At 38.8% G+C, this 22,428-nt stretch overlaps 3 protein-coding genes across 9 annotated transcripts in view; 2 read left to right on the plus strand and 1 right to left on the minus strand.

Annotated features, from left to right (window-relative positions):
• The first annotated feature begins 579 nt into the window (after window positions 1-579).
• slc25a15a (solute carrier family 25 member 15a) lies at window positions 580-6,788 on the plus strand. Of its 3 annotated transcripts, XM_026192473.1 has the most exons (8): window positions 580-756; window positions 863-989; window positions 1,172-1,247; window positions 3,121-3,379; window positions 5,229-5,369; window positions 5,462-5,637; window positions 5,724-5,882; window positions 6,604-6,788. In XM_026192473.1, the coding sequence occupies exons 3-8, from the start codon at window positions 1,193-1,195 to the stop codon at window positions 6,723-6,725; spliced, it is 912 nt and encodes a 303-aa protein (XP_026048258.1). In that variant the 5' UTR covers window positions 580-756; window positions 863-989; window positions 1,172-1,192; the 3' UTR covers window positions 6,726-6,788. The 3 variants fall into 3 exon arrangements, with proteins under 3 accessions (XP_026048258.1, XP_026048256.1, XP_026048257.1); XM_026192472.1 differs by lacking the exons at window positions 580-756; window positions 863-989 and adding an exon at window positions 2,180-2,266 and having other exon boundaries at window positions 1,192-1,247; XM_026192471.1 differs by lacking the exons at window positions 580-756; window positions 863-989 and having other exon boundaries at window positions 1,011-1,247.
• A 379-nt stretch (window positions 6,789-7,167) lies between these two features.
• Window positions 7,168-11,479, plus strand: stoml3a (stomatin (EPB72)-like 3a). The gene is made up of 7 exons (XM_026192153.1): window positions 7,168-7,809; window positions 9,794-9,897; window positions 10,050-10,122; window positions 10,250-10,332; window positions 10,448-10,651; window positions 10,934-11,068; window positions 11,168-11,479. The coding sequence occupies exons 1-7, from the start codon at window positions 7,734-7,736 to the stop codon at window positions 11,360-11,362; spliced, it is 870 nt and encodes a 289-aa protein (XP_026047938.1). The 5' UTR covers window positions 7,168-7,733; the 3' UTR covers window positions 11,363-11,479.
• A 77-nt stretch (window positions 11,480-11,556) lies between these two features.
• mtus2b (microtubule associated tumor suppressor candidate 2b) overlaps window positions 11,557-22,428 on the minus strand; it is a 28,950-nt gene continuing 18,078 nt past the window's right edge. For 2 of the 5 annotated variants that reach the window (XM_026192150.1, XM_026192148.1), the window contains exons 8-15: window positions 18,225-18,291; window positions 17,552-17,766; window positions 17,158-17,263; window positions 16,998-17,071; window positions 16,817-16,915; window positions 16,583-16,702; window positions 16,196-16,296; window positions 11,557-14,913 (exon numbers count right to left, since the gene is read on the minus strand). In XM_026192150.1, the coding sequence (XP_026047935.1) occupies window positions 14,706-14,913; window positions 16,196-16,296; window positions 16,583-16,702; window positions 16,817-16,915; window positions 16,998-17,071; window positions 17,158-17,263; window positions 17,552-17,766; window positions 18,225-18,291 (990 nt within the window). In that variant the 3' untranslated portion in view covers window positions 11,557-14,705. Of the gene's footprint in view, window positions 14,914-16,195; window positions 16,297-16,582; window positions 16,703-16,816; window positions 16,916-16,997; window positions 17,072-17,157; window positions 17,264-17,551; window positions 17,767-18,224; window positions 18,292-21,381; window positions 21,530-22,428 lie in introns of those variants that run through there. The other 3 variants (XM_026192151.1, XM_026192152.1, XM_026192149.1) reach the window with 3 other exon arrangements.

Below are 22,428 nucleotides of genomic sequence, written 5' to 3' on the forward strand. Positions count from 1 at the left end.
AATAAAAGTAAGGTCTTTATAAAATGTTCTCAAATGATAAAAAGGAAAATACAAACTTGGGGGTTAAAAAAATGAAGTAAATGGACTCGTTCCTTTCATGATCTGTGGCTCTACCACTTTGAGACTGTTTGCTGGAGCAGAAGCTGTCTGGTGTCTTAAGCCAACTGTGGAGTAGGGGGACACCTTGTGGTCTTCATCGGGTATTACAGTCAGACGGGGCATTACTGGCATAAATTCGGAAGTACAAGATGAGTAAATTCGGGGGAGATAATTCCGTCAACATTGCGCAATTATTCGAGTACGTGAGTGGAATGAATACACGATGGATTTACGTTATCACATAAAGTACTCCACTGTACTAGAATCTTGGGATGTCTTCCTCTTAATATCACGACAAAACTTGTAATAGACACGCCGGTCCGCATATTCATACCTCTGTTAAATCTATCGAGACATCATTCACAGATGATGTTACGATGCAGAAAGCTATTTCATTCTAATCAGCGAAATGTCACAAGACTGAGTTAAAAAAAAATAGAGCCTGTTGCCAAATATGACTTTAACTCGGTGTAGTGTATCATATATCTAATCTATATCTCATATAATTAAACTATTATCCAATTACTTAATTTTAAGAATGAAACCGTGTGTTTAACTGAGTGTGTCTTTTTCTCTGTAGCGTGAACTCCTTGAGCGTTTTGCGCTCGGTAGGACGGGACAAATACCCGCCAATGAAATGAACTTATCGACAAAACGGTAATACTTTATGTTGTTGCATCAACTAACACTGAGCTCCCACGGACAACAGCACGGATGAATAATATTACGTCTGAGTTATGTCCTGTGTTTCTTGAATGTGCAGCTACCTCCTTTCTGCGAAGTCAGATCATGTGGGAACTTGTGTCGTAAGGTGGAGTGAAAGTACAGCGACGCGTTAAATGCTCCCACTGTTCTTTGCGAAGGATTAACCTACGCTAAAGAGATTACAGGTAAGCACCACGGGCTCCTTCTAGGTGCTTCATTTTACTGACTTCCTCTGTTAAAACAACTTATTTCTCATCTAAGGCTCGTTTTTAATCTCTTTTGCGAATAATGTCATGTTTTGTGATTGCGTGTGGAAAAAAAGATTAGGGAAAGGTGAAATGAATGAAAACCATGTGGATATTTTCAGGCTCGTGTCCTTAAAGTCACGATGGCTCCACATCCTGTAATTCAGGCGATCATCGACTTCTCAGCTGGAGCTGCAGGTGAGTTTAACGTAAAGACACGGCCGTATTTCACGCCACTCGCATCAGATTGAAGATAATCACTTGGACCAGCTTTGTGTTGCTTTAAAAGTGACCCAAACCCTGGCAGCAAAAGGATCACAGCATAACACCTACCTGATCCCATTAGTGTGGGGGTGAACGGTTTAGTCCAAGCTGTCATTCAATTATTAACGAAAAGAAGTGAGGAAGGTTAATTTTGCAAAATTCAAAAATTGGGATATGCTCAAAGATTGGAAGCATCTATTTCAGTATTGATCGTCTTTAACACCATTTGCTGTATATGTCCAGTTATTTATCTAAAGTTTAGTCAGAGGTCAGAGGGTTTATATGCTGTACTCATCATTGACATGAATGCCATGGATATTTTCAGCTTTTAATGATTTATTTGAGCTGGGTTTTTCTGGGGTGAAATAACTGCACAACATATGTATTTAATGATTTTTTAATAAAGCAGTAATTATATGGATAGGCTTGGGTTTATTTTGGAGTTTCTCTTATCTGCACAGGTTCAAAAGTATACATAGAGAGTGATATGCTAAATCACCCACTAAAATCTGACTTGTTGAAGGTTGTACAATGTCTTTTAACCTGACAAGGACATGGCCTATTAACTTTTCATTAGTGATCATGACTGACTACAACTGGTTGTTTCTCTTTGCCAGCATAAAAAAGGATTTCGTTGACAGCACCCATTAGATTCAGTAATCTGTAACTGATTGGTGCAGATGTCATGTGTGCTTCAGCATCTAACTAGTGATCATAAAGGGAGTAACATTTTTTTAAGTGGCAGATAACTTCAAATGCAACGTTTCAATCGGCCTAACAAATATCAGCAAACACACAAACTGTTTGTGAGCAGTCTGTCACACAGTGTGTCTGCAAGCTAAAGGTACAGCTGCTGTATTTCCCAGGGAGAATGAGAGATAACTTCACTCGGAGATGGAGAAAGATGTAAGAAAGAAAAGAAGGGAGAGGAAGAAGACAGGTTATATTTAAAGGTAAGAACTGCTCAGTGGCCTTTGATAAACTGGAAATTTAAAGCTTAGATGTAATGTTCTTAATTTTAAATCAGATAATGGATCTGTATATGATTTGAAGTTATATATTTAAAAAAAAAAACACTGCTAAGTGTGTACTTTTTACTTCGTGTTATTCAAAGGTTGCATGAAAGTACAACACAGTTTCATGCAGGATAAACCAGTTTGCTTTGCCATACTGTGAATTTACAGTAAAGCACTGTGTTGGACTGGTGCACAGCGGCTGTGGTGTTTATGGTCAGTGTTAGGTTACATCAAGGTTAGGCGAGGTCAATTCACTGAGTTATACATACTGCATACTGTCAGTATAGGGAATGGAAATAATCCGAGATAGCTAAATCCACAAAGAGCAATAAACCAGGTGAACTCTACAAATTGTGCCAACAAAAGTGCTCAAATATTCAGCCAGAACTGCCAGAAGTTTGCTGATGGCTACCAAAAGGTGTAACTGGTTGAGATGTAACTTGCACTGTTTGCTTACCAAATACTAATGGGGGTATGTGTATAGATTTTGACCTTGTATATGTTTTTTGACACTGTGTGTATTAGAGAAACATGAAAATAAATTCAAACCTGTGCACCCAATTTTTGTTTTTTTAAAGTCTTTAATGATGTATGTTGTACAATTCTTCCACCCTGAAAAAGGAACAGTTAAAAAATAATTAAAACCTCAAAAATACAGTTTCTTAAGATCAAATATTATACACACACACATATGTATCTTAATACATCTACATATATTTTTATAGTCTGATTTCCAATACTTTTTAATCTCTGAGTTCTTCTCAGTTATTCACGTCTTGATGCCCACTCAGGTGGCACAGCCTGCGTGCTGAGCGGTCAGCCATTTGACACAGCAAAGGTGAAGATGCAGACGTTTCCCACAATGTACCGCGGCTTCATCCACTGCTTCATCTCAACATTCCGGCAGGTGGGACTCCGTGGTCTTTACAAAGGCACAACGCCTGCCCTGATAGCCAACATCGCTGAGAACGCGGTGCTCTTCTTGAGTTATGGGCTCTGCCAGGATGCCGTCCGCTTTATGTCAAGGATGGACAAAGGCGCTGATCTCAGGTTGGAAGAAGATATTTCTGACTATTTATTTACATAATAACCTGCATAATATGTAACAGACTTCAGTGAGGAGCAGCTGGGTATAGCACAATTTGATGTTAAATGTTCATGTGAACCAGGACTCTCAGTTTTCAGTGTCTTGAGACATTTTCGGGGGTTCAATCCTCCACATTTTCTTTCCGCTCTGTGATTTGCTGCCTCCTCTTTTCACTCCCTGTGCAGAAAAGCATTTCATCATGTACTGAGATGCAACATCATAATCATAAGTGGGTGTGCTCACACAGTTTAAAACTTTAGATTAAGTGTCTTTCTTGGCAATTGAGAATGAAATAATAAAGTGAATAATAATTAAGTAAATTCCCCACAATAATAATTATCTATTGCAGCCAGAAATAGAAACTAAATGAAGAGAAATGGTTTTCAGTGACGCTCTTTAGAGACAAATGTTAAAATTGATGGAGCATTTTTAAAGGATTTAAGTTGTTTGGGATATTCACTTTGATTTTAATGAAAAAGCTTTTTTTTTGTCATTCAATGAACTATAATGAAAATACTGCCATTAATATTACACATTGAACCCACTGAAATCATGCTCAGCCAAACGGGCTTTAAACTAATTGCAATTTTAAAATAACTTTCCTTAACCAGCTTTGTATTTTGAGCTGTCTGATCACTTTAAGAAATACCTTTTTCTACAGTTGTGCCACATTGCATTTATCACAACCTAAATCTTTATTTTATGTCACAGTAAACAGTGATTAGCATAAGAAAAAACTAGAAATGATGAGAATATTTCTTTGATGTAACTGCAAGGAAAACTTTTTCCTCATTTGAGCCTTTTTTTTTTTTTTTTTGCAAAAAAGGCCCAAATGAGTGTAGCTACTAATTTTCAGATGGTCACTCTCTTCCTAAGCTGTTCATCTAATTTTGATAATGGAATTTGGAATTGTATCAAGTATGAAATACAGCTTACATTATCTTTATTTGACCTTTCAGCCTCTTGCCTGAACTTGGATTTGAGCTTCCTAAAGCAGGAAATCTGTAATGCTGTAAAAGTATATGTTTTAGTAAGGCATATTTAAATGCGTATAACCTTTGCATTTCCTCTAATAGCTCTTTGGGAATCGCCTTCGCTGCACAAAAACATTGTTTTTGGTTGTCAAACTCTGTTATCTTTGTGATTTTTCATAAATTCAACTAAAGAAGCTGAAACAGATTGTGTTTTTGTAACAGGCTGCTTCTCTGCCTAAAGACACAGTTTAGAATTGGTTCTTTGCTAAGAATATCTGCTATATGTGTAGACACAACACTGGTTCATCTCTTGAGTTAAGTACCTTTTTATCTTTGAATGATTCATAGCTCAGTGTTAAGGAAATAAAAAAAAAACCATTCCTGTGAAACTGATCAGGTACAAGAATCTTGGAAAACTATTGCTCAACATGACTTTAAAATTTACAAAAAAGCCTGGCACCTTGGAAGCAAAATATATGAAATGAAATGAGTGTGACTCAAACCTTTTGCATAGTAGAGTCAGAAGCAGACTCATCACATTAAAAATCCATAAGGTTTAGCGCATTTATCTCCGTACCAAATGAGTGATATAATCACAACACTGGAAAACCGTCTTGGGAACAGTCATTAAATCGATATCCATTAAGAGCTCTTGATCGTCGGACACATGCCAGTTATTTGTGTATCAGCGGTCAGAGCAAACCTTAGCACTGGCTGCATGAGGCAGAAATAAAACAGTCTCTTTTTTGTAGTTCTAAAAATTGAAGATGGGGATGTACATTAAAACCCTTTCCTCTTCATACTCTTATCTTTTGTTGTACTTGTCATTGCTCGTCAGTGATCTTCAGAAGGCATCTGCAGGGTCTTTAGCTTCCATCTTCTCCTCCATGGCAATATGCCCCACGGAGCTGGTGAAATGTCGCTTGCAGGCCATGCATGAAATGGAAGCATCTGGCAAGGTGGCAAGAGGACAGAAAAGGTAAGTGGAATTAAAAACCTGACATTGTTACGACAAGAAAAGTTTTAGTTGACCAAAGCTGTGCTAGACTTTGTTTTCTGGGATGTCTTCAGCACAGTGTGGACTGTGGTTAAGACCGTGTTGAAGACAGATGGCCCGTTAGGATTCTACCAAGGACTGATGTCCACCTTCATGAGGGAACTTCCTGGTTACTTCTGCTTCTTTGGAGCCTATGAGTGGTGTCGATCCACATTTGCGCGACACATGGGCACAAGCAAAGATGGTATAGGTATGGTTATATCATCTTCTTGTTGTATTTATGGTATTTTTGGAGTTTGTAGTATGTTTGACTCAAAATAGTTTCTGCCTTTGCAGGTATTCTTCCGCTGATGTTCAGTGGGGGATTTGCAGGAGGATGTCTTTGGTTGGTGGTCTATCCAATAGATTGTATAAAGTCCAGGATCCAGGTGTACTCCTTAGCAGGGAGGCAAGAGGGCTTCATCAAGACCTTCATGGGTGTTATACGCACTGAGGGTAAGGTTTGAACATGTATGCACAGATGAATATGAGTGGGTTTTCTGATTCTCTGTGTGATGATTGTAGTCTTGGGAACACATACTTTTGCAGGATGCACCCCAAATGCCATTTTGAATATATTGGCATGTGTTATATTTCTTTATGTCTGTGAACGTAAGTTAAAAAATATGATAGTGTCAGCAGTGTAAGCAGCAGTAGGTCACAAAACTTTACAAGTGTGTAGCTGTGATCCGATTGAAGGCCACAATTGAAGATGGGGATGGTTCTGACCCACAACATGTAACTAATCTTTAAAGAATGTGGGGTGTGGACTTTAAACTGGGACTTTAACCCTTGCTTTTGGCACCCTTTACTACTGGCTTATAGGTTAGGACACACATGTGTTCAAAGTAGGCCCTTATCTTGATGCCAGGCTGTAATATTCAGAATCAGAAAACAATATCTAAGCAGACAAACCTCCCCACTTCATAGGAGGTGGGTAACAGTAAAAACTGAAAACAATTATTGTGAGAGACAATGTTTTATAACCTTATGTAACATATCAGAGATAAATGCACTATAAAACACTGTTCTGTGACATTGCAGCTTTAATAACTGTTATCTGTGTGATAAGGGTATATTGACAGACTGTCATTTTGAAATATTGCTAATTGGTCCATGCTCTTTTTTTTAATCTGTAGAGAACAGTCTGTGCAGCTTTTCCTCTTTGTCCCGACAGGGTTCACTGCTCTGTACTCTGGCTTAACTCCTACAATGGTGCGCACCTTCCCCGCCAACGGAGCCCTCTTCCTGGCTTATGAGTTTAGTCGCAAGTTAATGATGGATGCCGCTGGTGCCTGATGCAATGGATCTTTCCAACCAAAGCAAATATTTTAATAAAAAAAAACAACCTTTATTTTTGCCAACTCTTTTTTATTTTTAGTGTGTGTGACCCAGTGGTATGAAACACTGTAATATATAAATATAATAAAAACAGAATCATATGTGAGTTATTTGGACTAAGATCTCAAGGAAAAAAGAGGCAGTACAAACACTGCACTTGAAAATGACCTTGTTCTTTTGTCAAGTCAAAAAAGAAATTACACTTGTATTTTTGGCCCATTCACTTTAATAAAATTGGAGCATGTGTCATAAGATAGTGCAAATGCATTTAAATTACAATTTTATAAAAATGTAATGTAAAAAAAGTGAAAAACTTCAGGATCTCCACGGCCAAAAAAAACCCCAAACCAAAAAACCCACTCTTCCTAGAAAAAAAACAGAACATAAAGTTATACATGTGAAAACAAAAAACAGGAGAAACATTGAAAAATAAACACATCAGAAACTCCTGTGAATCTTTTCATGAAGGGTCCAAAAAGTCAGTAGACCCAACACTGCCAGACTAATGACTTTCCGTGTAAGGTTCAATATAATCTATATTCCATGAAATAGAATTTTAAACCTCATAAATAATCCTTAATTTTGTAAAAACTTGGGGAATCCATGGGAAAAATGCGAGGAAAACTACGTATCATCTTCTTTGAACATCACCTCTCATGTTTCATGACTTGGATACAACAATTATTTATTCATGTGACGGACTCAGGTGACAGACTGCTGAACTTAAATGTACGAAAGCACAAGAGCAGGACTGAGATAGCTTTTCAATACAAGAGCCACAAAGATCCTGGTTAAACAAAAATGGTTCATGTTACATCTTAGCAACCTAAAGGTGACTTACAGGGCAAGCGTGCCTCACTGTTGTAGAAAGCAACCGGTGTTAAGGGAAAAAGACCGCACCCACAGAGAGAACAGACACGTAAACAAGTGCAGTACTGTTCTAGCTTGCTCGATCACAGACAACCAATGATTTCTACAACATCCAGCACAGCAGAGATGGTCACACAGGATAAACTGCAGAAAAATGATGGCATTATTGAAGGTAAATACTTTTTATAACCCATTCTGAATGTTTATTTTTAGAATAAGGGATATAAAATAAGGGCTGATTTTTCTTCCAAGAAACCTTATGTTAAAGAGTCCAGAATTGTAGGAGTTGCATAGGACAGCTGTGCTGTGTAAAAGTCTTGTGCCTCACTTCATTTCTTTCTAATTTGCTAGGGAAATGTGTACAGTAAAAGATATAAAAATGTGTGAAAGTACAGTGGGAGTATAGTATATACTGTAAGGCAAAAGCACTTTTCTCTACATCTAAGGGATTTATTTCTATTTAACATTGGGAGCAATTCGGGGTTCAGTATTGTGCCGGGGGAGCCATCCCTGGAGCAGCTAGGATTGCTCCACCAACGTTCTGATTAACAGATGTCCCCGCTCTACATCCTGAGCAACATCCACCCCTAAATATATTATTCTTCAGCATCCCTTAAGTAGTCCTCAGGAATCCTGGCTTCGTAAAGGACATTCAAAGCCCTTCTTTGGATGCTGGCTGTCTTTTGTTCCATTCCCACACTGCTTCAGTGATATTGAGGTCCAGGCTTTGGGGAGGCCAATACATCACCAGTAGGGTTGAATTGTGCATTTTTCTATTTAAGCCAAACATACTGTAAACACGTTTAGTGCATTTACACTGTGCTTAGATCAAAATCTGATAGTACTTTTCACATGCATTCATCAGTTTTGACAAGATCTCCAACACCACTAGATGAAATGCAGACCCAAACTATTGCAAAGTCTCCACCATGTTTAACAGATGGCTGTAGACACTGAATTCAAATCACAATTTTCCAATTTGGATTCATTTCTCCATATGATCTGTTGCCACTGATTTTCCACTTCTTCTTTTGTACTTGTTCACTTTTAAGGACACACTACGCAGAAATATGCCAAGTGTTTGGTTTAAGTTGTGTTTCATGTGTAGGTACAACACTGGTCCATCCCTTGAGTTAGGGTCCTTTTTATGCTTGAATAATTCATACATTAGCATTATGTAGCATGACAAAAAAGAAAAAAAAAATGAGGACTGGACAGAAAATGAGAGGAAAAGCAGCCAATGTCCAAAGAAAACCTTAGACATGCCTTCACATGCCTGGTGAAATGTTTCTCAGGACAAAATATAAAGAAATGATGGGTGGCTCAAGACTTTTGTAAGTAAATTTGATAAGAATACCGGCTCTTCAGTGCACAGCATAGATATTTAAATATTTTATTTTTTGCCTATAATTTGTACTGGGCTATTTTTATAGTAATATTTTAACACATTAATCATAGCTCCAAAAACTGTGAAAAGGAGGAAAGCAGTGAATTAATAATTACCATATATTTACCCAAATATCCTTAACCTACATAATCATTTGGCATATTAATTTAATATACATCTTAATCACATTCTATTTTAACATCACTTATTGCATTTCAATAACATGGCCTTTCATTAGAAAAGCATTAGTCGTCACCATTTATCATAATTGGCTGGCGTATTTTTAATATTAGAAGTAAATAAATTAAATTATCCGTAGTTATGTATTAGCTTTGTGTCTTGTTTAAAAGATTCACCTGAAAGTCTTCCTGAAAAGACTTTTTTTTCTCTCCCACCCTGTATATGACACAGAGAGTGACATCTCAGTGTTTTAATGATGATATTTGAATAGCTCAGTGAGTTTGCACAACACTTTGTGACTTATGTGGATTTTAAGCTACGTGCCTTCCCTTAGAAATTATTTACATCATTAGTGAAATAGGAGCAGTGTAGATCCATTACATCTCTCGGCACTAATGTTCTATGTCACCTTTAATAAAAGGTGGCGTCCCAGTGGAGCATATTACTGGATAATTATGTCATCAAAGTAACACCAAGAACTTATGGTTTGAATTTAAATGTGAAATGAAGCTATGAAAAAAAAAAAAGCAAGATATTGTACATACCCTGCACTTTAAAAACTTGTAAAGTGCTTCTGCTCTTTTTGCAGATAAAAACTCAGGGAAACTGGGATGCTGTGGTTGGCTGTTGGTTTTCATATCCATCATCTTTGTAATAGTAACCTTTCCACTCACAATATTTATGTGTGTCAAGGTACAGTATATTCTCATTGCGGAGCACTGCTTATTAGGATTTAATCACTATTTCTTCACATAGATGTGTATACATACCATGAAAAAAATACTCCATTTATATTTCTGTATTTCTTATTTACTGTTGTGCGATTGGTTGTCTCCAACATTCAGATAGTGAAGGAGTATGAGCGAGCTGTCATCTTTAGACTCGGCCGGATCACAGACAGAAAAGCTAAAGGGCCAGGTTTGTGGTTAAATATACAACAAACACTTTGGTTAAGCCATCCCAGAAACCAAAAGGAAAAATAAAACGGTTGGCTTTGGAAGTTGACTCCACATTATCATCTGAACTGCCTTTTATCTTTTTCCAGGACTTTTCCTAATATTACCCTGCACCGATAACTTTGTGAAAGTAGATCTGAGAACTGTGTCCTTTGATATCCCTCCTCAAGAGGTATATTCTTGCTTTGTTTTATTATGAAAGCACTCTGTCTCTGTTATCTCATGCATCACAAGCCATTTGTAGTTTCTGTCAGTAAATAAACTGCAATTTTTGTAAACATTTGCAGATCCTAACGAAAGACTCTGTGACAGTGTCTGTGGATGGTGTGGTTTACTTCCGCGTATACTGCCCCATTTCAGCGGTGGCTAATGTGACCAATGCGCACTCATCTACTCGACTGCTTGCTCAAACCACTCTGAGGAATGTCCTTGGTACCAAAAACCTTGCAGAACTTCTATCTGACAGAGAGGGCATTTCACTCAGTATGCAAGTGAGGATAAAGTGCTGTTACACCTATTACAAAAATTTTCATTTACATTTATATATAAGCATACCCTTTAAAAAAGGTAAGAAAAGCCTTATTACAGATACTTTTAGAGCTCCTTCATTCCCACCCGCCATTCAAAGAACACTTTTTTTTTTGGCCACAAGGAGAATGCTAGAACAAGTAGAAGCCACTGGTTTTCTCACTGTAGAGTATAAAGTATTTGATTTGTTGTTTATTAAACTATAACTGTGACTAGAGTGTTTGATATTGGATGTTACCCTGCAGGAAGCCCTGGATGAAGCCACTCATCCATGGGGTATCAAAGTGGAGCGTGTAGAGATCAAAGATGTGAAGTTGCCTCATCAGCTGCAGCGAGCCATGGCAGCAGAGGCTGAAGCCAGCCGGGAGGCCAGGGCCAAGGTAATGAGAGGAATGGAAGACTGAATTCAATTTCCTTTTCATGTATTCAGGCCCAGAAATGAAACATCAGAAGATACTGATCGTCTGCCTATATTTCAGATCATTGCTGCAGAGGGGGAGATGAATGCTTCCAGGGCTCTGAAAGAAGCCTCTCTGGTAATGGCTGACTCACCCTCAGCTCTCCAGCTAAGATACCTTCAGACTCTCAACACCATCGCAGCAGAGAAGAACTCCACCATCATCTTCCCTCTGCCAATAGATATAATACAACATTTCATGCATTGGAAGGCATGAATCTCATGTCAACCAAGTTGCATATAATTCAAATCAAGTCAGATTGTCGCAGATTTGTTTTGTTTTTTTGCAATATTACCATGTTTACATTTAGAAAGCTCCAGTGAGAGCTTTTTTTAAATGCAGGCCTAATGTGGTGTTTGCTGCAATCTGCTCTGCATTATTACTTATTAACCTTAAAAAGAGGCTCTCCCTTCTTGTGTATACTTGCTGTGATTTAATACTTAAATACAAAGTGCAACATATACAGTATAGACAATACTTCTCATCATTCACCACAATATGTTAACCAGCTAAGCTACAGTTACAGTTTTGAGGGATGACAATAAATAAATGTGCAGGAAGTGTAAGGTCAAAACAATGCACGTAAACCTTATAAAGGCATGCTTTCAGACAACCGTATCCAGCGCATGAGTTTCTGAAATACTGAATAGGAACAAAAATCATGTAAACAACAGAAGCAAGGCGATGCAGCAACCTTTTCTGACATTGGACATAAACTGTAAACAAAACCTCTTATTCTAGTGTCAGACAAACATTCGGTAAATGAGTACAAGGTCATGTCCACAGGACACAGGCATTCAGTGCAATCAGAGTACCTGATGGAGAGAGCCATCATTTCCACTTCCTTTCAAAACACCCACCAGCGATGAAGCTAAACATAATCAACTTGTATTAACAATAAATTTAACTCACCTAGAACCAAATCCCTATTTCAGCAGATTTCCATACTTTATGTCTGAGGGAATGGATAAAAGAAAGCCTGCTTTATTACAATGTATTAATGTCATAAAATCCCATTTCACTTAATTATTATGCGTTTCCTGACTGTGTTAGGCTCTTTAAAATAGTTTTTTACAGAACGCTTACATCCAAATAAAATTTCTAGAAATGTTATCTGGCAAAACAGACATTTGAGACAGGTGGTTATATGTAAACATGAAAAAAAATACAATACAAAAAAAGGCAGTTGCTTCCTTTTGATGACTCTTAATTCTCCTCAAGACCTGAGATTATTCTCTACAATGAGAAATGAGGTAACATTGCAATCAGACTCTCGTGCTTATTTTGATGGAAATGTAATCAGTTTGGGGTTTTTTGTCAATTGCGGTTAATTCTTTCTCTATAAAGATTTCTGTGGTGAAAACACACACAAACAATCAAAATAATAATAAACATCAACAGAGAAAACAGCAATAGTTTCAGCTAGCTGCCAGAGCCCTGACAGTATAATCTTAAAATGCAACAAAACAGATAAATGTTTTGCAACGTCTGCACCATTTATGGCTGATTCGGCAGCAATTAAGTCCAACCATATGACAGCTACAGTACTTAATGAACTGCTGTATTCAATGATTTCCTCTTTGGTGGTTTCTATGTAGTCTGCATGTTCACTTTGTAGGACATGTTTATAAACTGCTCAACAACAAAAAAAAGTGAACACTTGATCATCACAGCATAACACAAACTGAGCTAGACGTCAGGAATTAGACTGTCCAGTAAGGAAGCAAAACCAGCAGCACTGGAGAAGCATCAAGAAGATCCACCAAACACTGAATGATGCTGCATGTGGTGACCATACACTGCTGTCTTCTCTTATCCTTTCTTATTTTTCTGCAGTTTTGCTCTTTGCTTGTGTCACTGTCACTACTGGTAGCATGAGACTGTACCTGCACAAGTAGCCCAGCTCCTCCAGGATGGCACCAGAAGATGGGAAAAGAGGGGTCATATTAAGAGAGAACAGGGGCTAAAGCACGGGCATCAACCTAGCTGCAAAACCAGTATCTGCTCCTCAGTGCAAGGAAGAACAGGTGGAGCCAGAACCCCTCAAAATGACCTCCGGCAGTTTACTCATGTACATGTTTTTGAACATACTGTCACAAGACAGTCTCGATATGTCTTTTTGCAGGACCTGTGCAATTCTGCCTCCCCAGACCATCACTGACCTACTGTCAACCCAGTCATGCTGGATGATGTTACAGGCAGCAACGTTACCAATGGCATACTGGAGGTCATTTTCTAGGGCTTTGCTAGTAATCTGCACAAAGGCACAAAGGAGCAGATCTACGGCCTGTCCAGGTCTGCTCATACAACAGCCCATCACCCCTGGGGTCTTCTCCACACTCTTGGAGTAAAAAAATCATTCTGAAAGGATCAGGAATAAGCAAAGATGTATGTGAACACGTGTTAAACCTTTCTTGTTGTTTCATTTGCACAAAGGCAGATTAAATTGATTAGTAATAATTTTTTTGCTTCCTAACCGGACAGACTACTATTCCTGAAGTTTAACTGACTTTGCTTCATACTGCGATGATCAAGTGTTAACCTTTTGAGCAGTCAATTATATTAATTCATCTGAAGGGTGTGAAGGGCATCAACTCACCTAGTGTGAAATGTATAACGCAATGTTTTACCTTTAATGAATCCTGTTCAAGTTAATAAGAAATTCCTTTTAAATCGCGATGCTCCACTGCCCTTCCGTGCCACTTCATCACACTGTAGGCAATCCTAAAATATAGTTAATTATAACTGGAAGACAGATCATGCTTTAAAGAGAGCAATACATGTACAGATTTTACAAAGTATGGTCAGGAAAACTGTTGACTGTGTTGGCAGTTCAGAAGATACAAGTTGGGTTGTTGTTGTAGCCACACATTTTAGGTCAATGCTAATATGCAAGTTAAAGTAGCATGGATGATTGAGGTTAAACGGCTTGATATTCACTCATAAACTCCTACAATATTTCAGGATGAAAAGGATAATAAGCCCCAGAGAAGAATCTGAACATTGAGAGTAATACTGTAGGTAGTTTTGTGATTTTACTCACAAAAAGAATTTTCCTTGTCCTGGTGGATGCTGCTGGTGGGAGAGAATGGATGGCAAAAGGCGCTTTTTGTGTTTGTTGTTGCACTTTTGATTATCATTATGTCTTGTACATCCATCATCCTGAGCGCTGGATGAGAAGATGGAGATGTAGGCGAAAACATGGAAATGAGGCACCGTGATTTTCATTCTGCTCTCCAATCAATCTACAATCTGTGGGAGTTTTTCAGTGCATCTGCTGTGTGTTGCGTTCGTGTGGAGTAGGAAAATCTGAGGGCAGAGAATTCCTTCTTTTAGTAACAGGTGTGATTAACAGTACAATTGGTTAGGTCAGTGGGGTTCAAACTTTAAATCACATAGGCAAGTGGATTTTCCCAACAAACAGACCTATTTGTGTTTATATAGTGTAACATCCATCCCTCTTCTGATTGAGAGAAACATTCACCCAAGAGGTTTAAAACAAATGAGGCCTTCTGATTCCAGCTAAAAGCTTTTGGTGACGAGAACTTCCAGAAGAGCATCACTGGTGATACGAGTGTGGACGGGCAGGAGAGCCTGGTCCAGAGGGTGGCCGATGGATAGGGGAGGAGCTGGGGGACATGCGAGGACTCAGCTCTCCGGTCTGTAGGCGCCACAGCAGCTCCTCATTGGTGCGACTAAGGCGCTTCTTCTCATTGCTCTCCTTCTCCACGTTCACTTGCAGATTAGCATTCTCTTCAGAGAGTTGCCTAAAGTGACAAGGAAAAGGTCACGTTGTGTGGTCACTTTTTTTTTTCTTACTGATTTTTGCACGTTAACTGTTAAAGTTCATCACAACACAAGGAGAAAAAGACTGAACAAGTATGGCTTGTTTGGAACAACTGTCAGGAGAAAACCTTTTCTCTAAAAAAAATGTATGGCAGCACAGTTCAACTTTGCAAAAATCCATCTGAACAAACTTTTCAAAAGTACTTCTGGAACAATGTCCTCTGGTCATAATGCACAGCACCATGTTTGATGAAAACCAAACACAGGATAACAGCATAGCATCAATGCCTCCTATCAAGTGTCAAAGACGGTGGTGGAGCGACGATATCTGCTTATTTTTCTAACCACATGACCCAGGCACCTTGCTATCATTGAGTTGACCGTGAGCTCCTCTTATACCATCTGTCTGACAGCCAAACAAGCTTTATCAAAATTGAGTCAGGCAACAGGACAATGATCCCAAGCACAGCAGCAAATCTGCAACAGAATGGCTGAAAAAGAAAAGAGTCAAGGTGTTCCAGTGTTGGGCCACTGCTTGATTCAGTGTTAACACAGAATCCAGTCAAGGAATGGCCCATCTAAATCACATCATTTAGGTGAATTATCCCTTTTCTGTTGCATCAGTTTACTGAGCTTCACCAGCATTCGTTTATGCTCTCTTAAGATAGGATCACCCAGTGTTAACACTGTGTGCTGTGATTATCTAAATGATGCAAGAGACTGATAATATTATGCACAAAACAATTATTCCAAGTTACCAGTGGTGGTTCTATAAAGTATTGAATTTCTGCATTCAGAATTATGGGTTTCATTATTGTAAATGTTTCTAAACATTAATTATGTGTAGAGTTTGCATGTTTCCTCCGTGTTCGCGTGGGTTCTCTCTGGGTGCTTCCTCCTACAGTCAGAAGACATGCAGTTAGTGGGGATAGGTTAATTGGAAACTAAATTGCCCATAGGTGTGAATGCTTGTCTGTGTCTATGTGTTAGCCCTGCGACAGACTGACGACCTGTCCAAGGTGTACCCTGCCTCTCGCCCTAACACCGCTGGGATAGGCTACAGTCCCCCTGCGACCTTGAAAAGGATAAGCGGATGAGAATGGATGGATGGATGGATTAACTGACCTCTATAAACAAAAATATTCTGTATAACATAGATGACGTATCCAGAAAACTGCAACACTTCTAAGACAAGAAAGCACCAAGCACAGTTACATCTCGTGGTTGGAACTTTAATCAGCACATGTATGGATTTTCTCTGACCTGGACACAGCGAGATTCTTGTCTATTTGTTCCTTCAGGTCCTCATTCTGCTGTTGTAACACTTGTAGTTTCTCCTCCAGGAACACATTCTTTGCAGCCTGCTCAAAAAACACAGGTAACACAGTACACCACACTAAAATACTTGTGGAACGAGTGAAACAGTGGTGCAGGCTAAATGATTTGGGTTTACAAAGGAAACATTAGCGCTAATGAAAGTAGATGGGAGGTAAATGGGAAGGCTGCAGTAACGATACACTTGACAACTAATGAAATCATTCATAAATCTCAGCAAGCTGCCATGAATCATACCAACTTAAAATAAGTTTTAATGCACTGGATATTTTGCAACATACTCCAGATGTTCTCTGGTAAAAACTTGAAACCTACTATTTTCTCCAGTTCTGAAATCTTCAGCTCCTGCTGATGGATTTGTTGATTTTTCATCTCCAGAACTTCTTTGAGGCTCTTCAGGTCCTCCTCAATGTGTTTATAGGGAGCCAAAGCATCCTTTTAAAAAGCATTAAAAAACACCACTAAGCTGTAAAACCAATCAACAAGTTTTATGCTGTTAATGTTGCTACTGTCACATCAGCAGTAAGCAGTGTATCGTGAAGCTCTTACCACGATCTGCTCATCTGTGCTTTTGCGGAGAGCTTCTTCAAATCGTTTTGCTCGATCTCTGAGACTACGGTTCTGAAATGTCAGTGTGTCCACCTGATCCTGATGACCATGGATATTAAACTGTTAGTGACTTAAACTATTAACTAGGTCATATTATGAATTTTTAAGGAGAACTGTTAACCTGCAGTGACAGTCTGATCTTTTCAAACTCTTCTTCCAAAGACTTCCTCTGTTGTTCATGGGCCATCTTCAAATCTGACACGAGAAACACACACCGTCATGTTTCTTGACCTGCAGTGATTCAGCGCAGGGTGGCAACAGGTTTTAAATGGGGTGCTTACTCTTCACAGTCCTGGCATGCTCCTCTTGCAGAGTGGCCAGTGTATCATTGTGAGCCGTCTCCATCTCCATCAAGGACGCCTCATGGTTCTGACTCATCTCCTCAAGCTGCAGGCAACAATTACAAAAATAACTCATCAGTTCTACCCGCTGTTCACATACATGCGTATATATGAACACCATGCAACACACTATTTTCTCCCATTTTTGTTTCTCTTTAATAAATGTTTCTGTTAATATTTTATAAATTTAAAAAAATTTCATAGATAAAAATAACCGCTGCGATTTACTTTTGTCTTTTAGATAAACTCGTGTTTTTAGTTAAATTGCACTCTCACTTCTCATATGAGATTTAGATAAACATGGCAGTTCATATCCAGGCTGCCTAGCACAGACCTGCTCCTGCTGTTTGAAGTGTAGCTCTTCCAGCTCAGCTCGCTGCAGCGCCTGCAGACTATTCGTCTCATCCACGTGCTGTGCTTTCAGCCGCTCCTCCAGCGCTCCCAGCTCCTTCTGCTGTTGAGCCCGCAATCCCTGCAGCTCAGACTCAAAACGACGCTCCAGTTCCTCCTTCTCCTGCTGCAACTGCTCCCAGTGTGCAACACTGACAGCTGGAATAGAGACAGAATAGAAGAGACACAGACAAAAGAAAAAAACATCCTAAAAAGACAGGCAAGTCATTTCGACTCCACACAGTCTTGGTTTTTCTTTATTTTTTTTCACTCTTCTGGTGTTATATGTAACAAGGGTAGTTTTAAAAGTAAGAAGGGTAAATCTATAAAATTCTTAATATATTTTTAATTGTATTACAAGTCTGTTCTAAAGTGTGACTTGAACTGTGTCAACATAGGAGTTTTTTTGTTGTTGTTGTTGTTTTTTTACTTTATTGACCAGACACACACCTTAACGTTCAGTCTAAGACTAAATCTAGACTGCTGTCTGCAAAGTGAATTCCCATGGGCCATGTGGTCAAACACTCGGTAATACATCATGGGTTGCAAGCGATGAGTGACTCACTGCCTTCTCTCCTCCCTGTGGTGCCATAACTGTAACGCCGTATTCCACTTACCCACTTCATCACGGATTCTGGCAAGCTCCAGGGACAGTTCCCTCTCCTTCACAATGGCACTCTCACTCTGAAAAGACACACAGCGACATACATCTCTAGACAGTGCAAATGGATTTAGGTGTTTCTTGTCAGTGCAGCAGCAAAACTCAAGCATGTAATTCTAATAATGCAAGATCTTTGTCATAGATGCTAATGGTGGCTGTAAGAGAGCATGACAAACAATGCTAACAGGTCGGGTTTTTAAACTGGCTCCCACCAATTTCACTACAGTTTGTTATGCTGTGAAGCTCGGGTGAATCAAATGTGGATGTGTTAAAAATTTGCCCTTTTGGAAGATTTGTTTTTCTTTCAGCAAATGATGCAAGATAATTTACTCAACCGTTTCATGTAGATATTGCACTCAAGAACACAGAGTAACAGGACGCGTCAGTGCAGTGCTACTGGATATTAGGACTTCACCGATGTGATGTGTCGTGTGGAAAACAGCATTTAGGGATCTTAGATAATGACGTGCATATTTTTGCTACGTCTCAGAGTTGTAAAATAAATAAATAAATACAAATAAATAAAAAACAGTATGCATTTTACATTGTAACAAATCCATAACCAACTACTTCTATTTACTATCACTGGCTTAAAATATGCCACGACACATCAGACTAAAGACGAGAAATTTCACTGTCTAAAGTGGGGTGTCTGTTGCTCATACGTGGGTAGAGCAAAGACATAAGGAACTGTGATAACATTTTCTAAAATATATCTTCAATCATAAAAAAAAATATGGTTATTATTTTCTATATACATAGAACCAGAATGTCAGTATATTACATATTGAAAACAGTTCTCCTGAAACTAGCTTCTTTTATCAGGAAGGAGAAACTTCAGCCAGTGACAGGAGACTTTAGAACCTTATACTTTGTTTTGCTCAACAGCGTTTTGTACTTTGTTAAGCACAGTTTCTTGTATAGTGTTATGGTTTAAAATAAACACATTTCGTTATATAAAGATATACTTTTGTTGTTGTTTTTTTCAGAAATAAAATCAGAAAGTAATAACTATGTAACAAAGTAACAACTTTCCGTTTAAAGAAGAGTCTTAGTTTATATCAGGTCCCACTGAAGACAAAGTTAGAGAAGTAAGGCTGAGATGCTTTGGACATGTGCAGAAGAGGTGGCTATACTGGACAAAAGATGTTGACAATGGAGCTGCCAGGTAGCAGGAAAAGAGAAAGACCACAGAGAAGATTCATGGATGTAGTCAAGGAGGACACACAGAGGGTTGGTGTGACTGAAGACGATGCTAGGGATAGGATTAGAGGCAGATGATCCCTTAAAGGGAGCAGCCAAAAAAGAAAAAGAAAAATCTTATACTGTTCACCAATAGCTTGGAGAAATTAAAAATGCATCCCAAAAAAGAGCTTTGGTCTTAGGGGGATAAAGAACAAAAAAATGAAGTTAATGTATGAATTGATATGCAATGGTACAACAGCTCGTATGAAGGAAAAGTTAACATTAGGCTGATTTATTTATTTATTTTTACCAGGCCTTTCTTTCTCACATTTCTGCTTCTAATTAAGCTTTAACCTCCTAGGACCTGGCGTCCACATATGTGGACATCACATTTTGGGTTATTTAGACCAAAATACTCAATTTTGCTCTACAAGGGCCTAAAATCCACTTACGAGGACATTATACAGCTACTATTCTATAAAAAATTTAAAAGAATATCCTCATTTGTGGCTCTCATTTTTCTTACAAACAAAAATCAGGTAAAAAAAAATAAATCTGGTAATTCTTTGTTTTTACATTCATCGGGCCCCAATATGCCCAAATATCAAAGAGAAATTAAAAACGCATGCTGTGGAAGAGTTCGGGTCTTAGGAGGTTAACGCTAAATAATTAATCAAGTTATACCATACAGCACTTGCACAGGCTATGTGTGATACATGTGTTTTCTCTCCAGAATGTGAAATGACTGCAGAAGACTTTAAAAAAAGGAGGTGGGGGGGGGGGGGGGGGGGGGGGACGACACAGGAGATACAACGAAAAGGAGAGAGGCAGGTGAAAAATGTATGAAACAGTAAACAGTATGCCACAGCAGTCATGATGTCACCCTCTAAGAGGTTTTACTGGGAACATGAAGTCATCAAGAAGTCTCTGCAGTGACCTCAGGAGGGTCAGCAGCTTTTTCATTTCATACGCTTTAGCTCCACCTCTGCTCCTACCCATCGATCCACGGTCCTGCCCACAAGACATCCAATTCAAATCTCTGGGGAGTTATGTGACATGCATTCTAATTTCCCCATATGATCTTCATATAATCCATCTTTAGGATGCCCATCACTATGGTTTTCTTTATCAGTTACACTGTTTTGCTATTTTTACAAACTCCTTTATTAATCATCAAATATAGAAAGTGACCATCATAATGAATCAAAACCCCTCAAAAAGTTCAGATATGAACAATATCCTGTTTCCACTCATATAGAAGAGGAAAAAAAGAACCAAGTTCTCAAATTAGAGAAGCCTAAACAAATTGTCTATAGTTTTGTTTATTATTAATGTCTGTATTAATTAATTTTTTCAGTCTGTATTACTTTAATCTAATAAATCAACTTATTATTACAATAATTTCACTAGAGTACAAAATATTACTAAGTTAGTTGATCTAATTAGTGGTACCACAAACAGCTTTCAGTGTGCAGCTGTTTTTTTATTTAGACTTTGTCCCAAGCAGAAGAGTGCATAGTTAACACACAGGAAACTATAATATATATGTATGTATATATAATATATAATAACATATAATAAACCCAGTTAACCAGTAGGGATATAAAAAGGATGCAATGAAAACACCAAAAAAAAGAAAAATCAGCATACAGCACAGTAGCAATGGCATTTTATATTGTATGTCCCTGCAAACTGTTATAAAATGAAAGAAGCATGCTCAGTGTGAAAGACAAGCCTGCTTTGACTCAGCATAATCATACACAGCTTTACATTGTCTATCAGGCTCTGTCTCTAGCAAACAAGTGAACATAATCATCATATAAATAGACCCCCCCAAACACTAAACACTTGCGAACAGCCACATATACATAGAGGAATCCTCGGTGCTCAAACAAGCTCGCTGCCTGCAGAAGACTGACTGACTTTACCGTTTGGTCGAGACAGAACAGACGGAAGAAATGGAGCCTACAGCAGCAGTGGCCCATACTAGGCTAGCAGATAGCAGCAGCATCCCTTAGCCGGCTCGGGAGGCAGCAGTGACAGATGCGAGTTCCAGAAAGAAACAGTAAGGGAGACAGAGGGGGAGGGAAAGAGAGGGGAGGAGAGATGGAAAGACCAAAGCCTCACCTCGTTTCCTGGTTCGTGACCATCATTTATCCCTGCTGGAACAAAGACTGCCGGCCCCAGCCCAGCTCTGCCTGCCTTCCTCTTAAACCCCCACCAACACGCCCCGTATCACATTCACACGGATGGAAGGGAACAACACACACACACACACACACACACACACACACACACACACACACACACACACACACACACACACACACACACACACACACAGTCTTTTGCATGTATGAGAAAAAAATTTAGCAAAAGAAGATGGGGAGGGAGATGATCAGTGAGTAGAGAATGATAAGCTCTGATGCTCAGCTGGAAGATCATATCTACAGACACTGATGTGCATAACAGAACAAACACACTTCATTAGAAACCAAAACACTGCTTTGAATAAAAACTGTCCTGCAAAAATATCTATATGAACAAATACCTCATTAAAACAAAAACACTTCAAATCAGCTAGCTTAACCCAATATTAACCATCTAGAGATCTCTTCAATGCACTCATTACAACATAATTAAACCACATCAGCACATGTTGTCACGCATCCTAAAACAGAGTATGCACCCATGTGTGTAGATAGCTTGGAAATGCTTGGAAAGATCCACTGTTAAAATTTAGAGGGGATTCTGTCTTGCAATCAGTCTGACCAAAAGCAGAGGCAGGCCATACAGGCAGCTCTAATCTCATTAATCTTTGGTTGTAGAGCACCACCAGCGGGTGGGGCTGACAAATATATTAAATGCAAACAGAGGACTAGGAAAGGTTAAACCAAGTGCTGAATAGAGACTGAAAGAACAGAAAACACTCTGTCAGTCTCATCTGAGCAGCATACAGGAAAAGCAAGAGTGAT

The sequence above is a fragment of the Astatotilapia calliptera genome, chromosome 14 (genome assembly GCF_900246225.1).
Source record: "Astatotilapia calliptera chromosome 14, fAstCal1.2, whole genome shotgun sequence".
In the NCBI taxonomy this organism is placed as follows: domain Eukaryota; kingdom Metazoa; phylum Chordata; class Actinopteri; order Cichliformes; family Cichlidae; genus Astatotilapia; species Astatotilapia calliptera.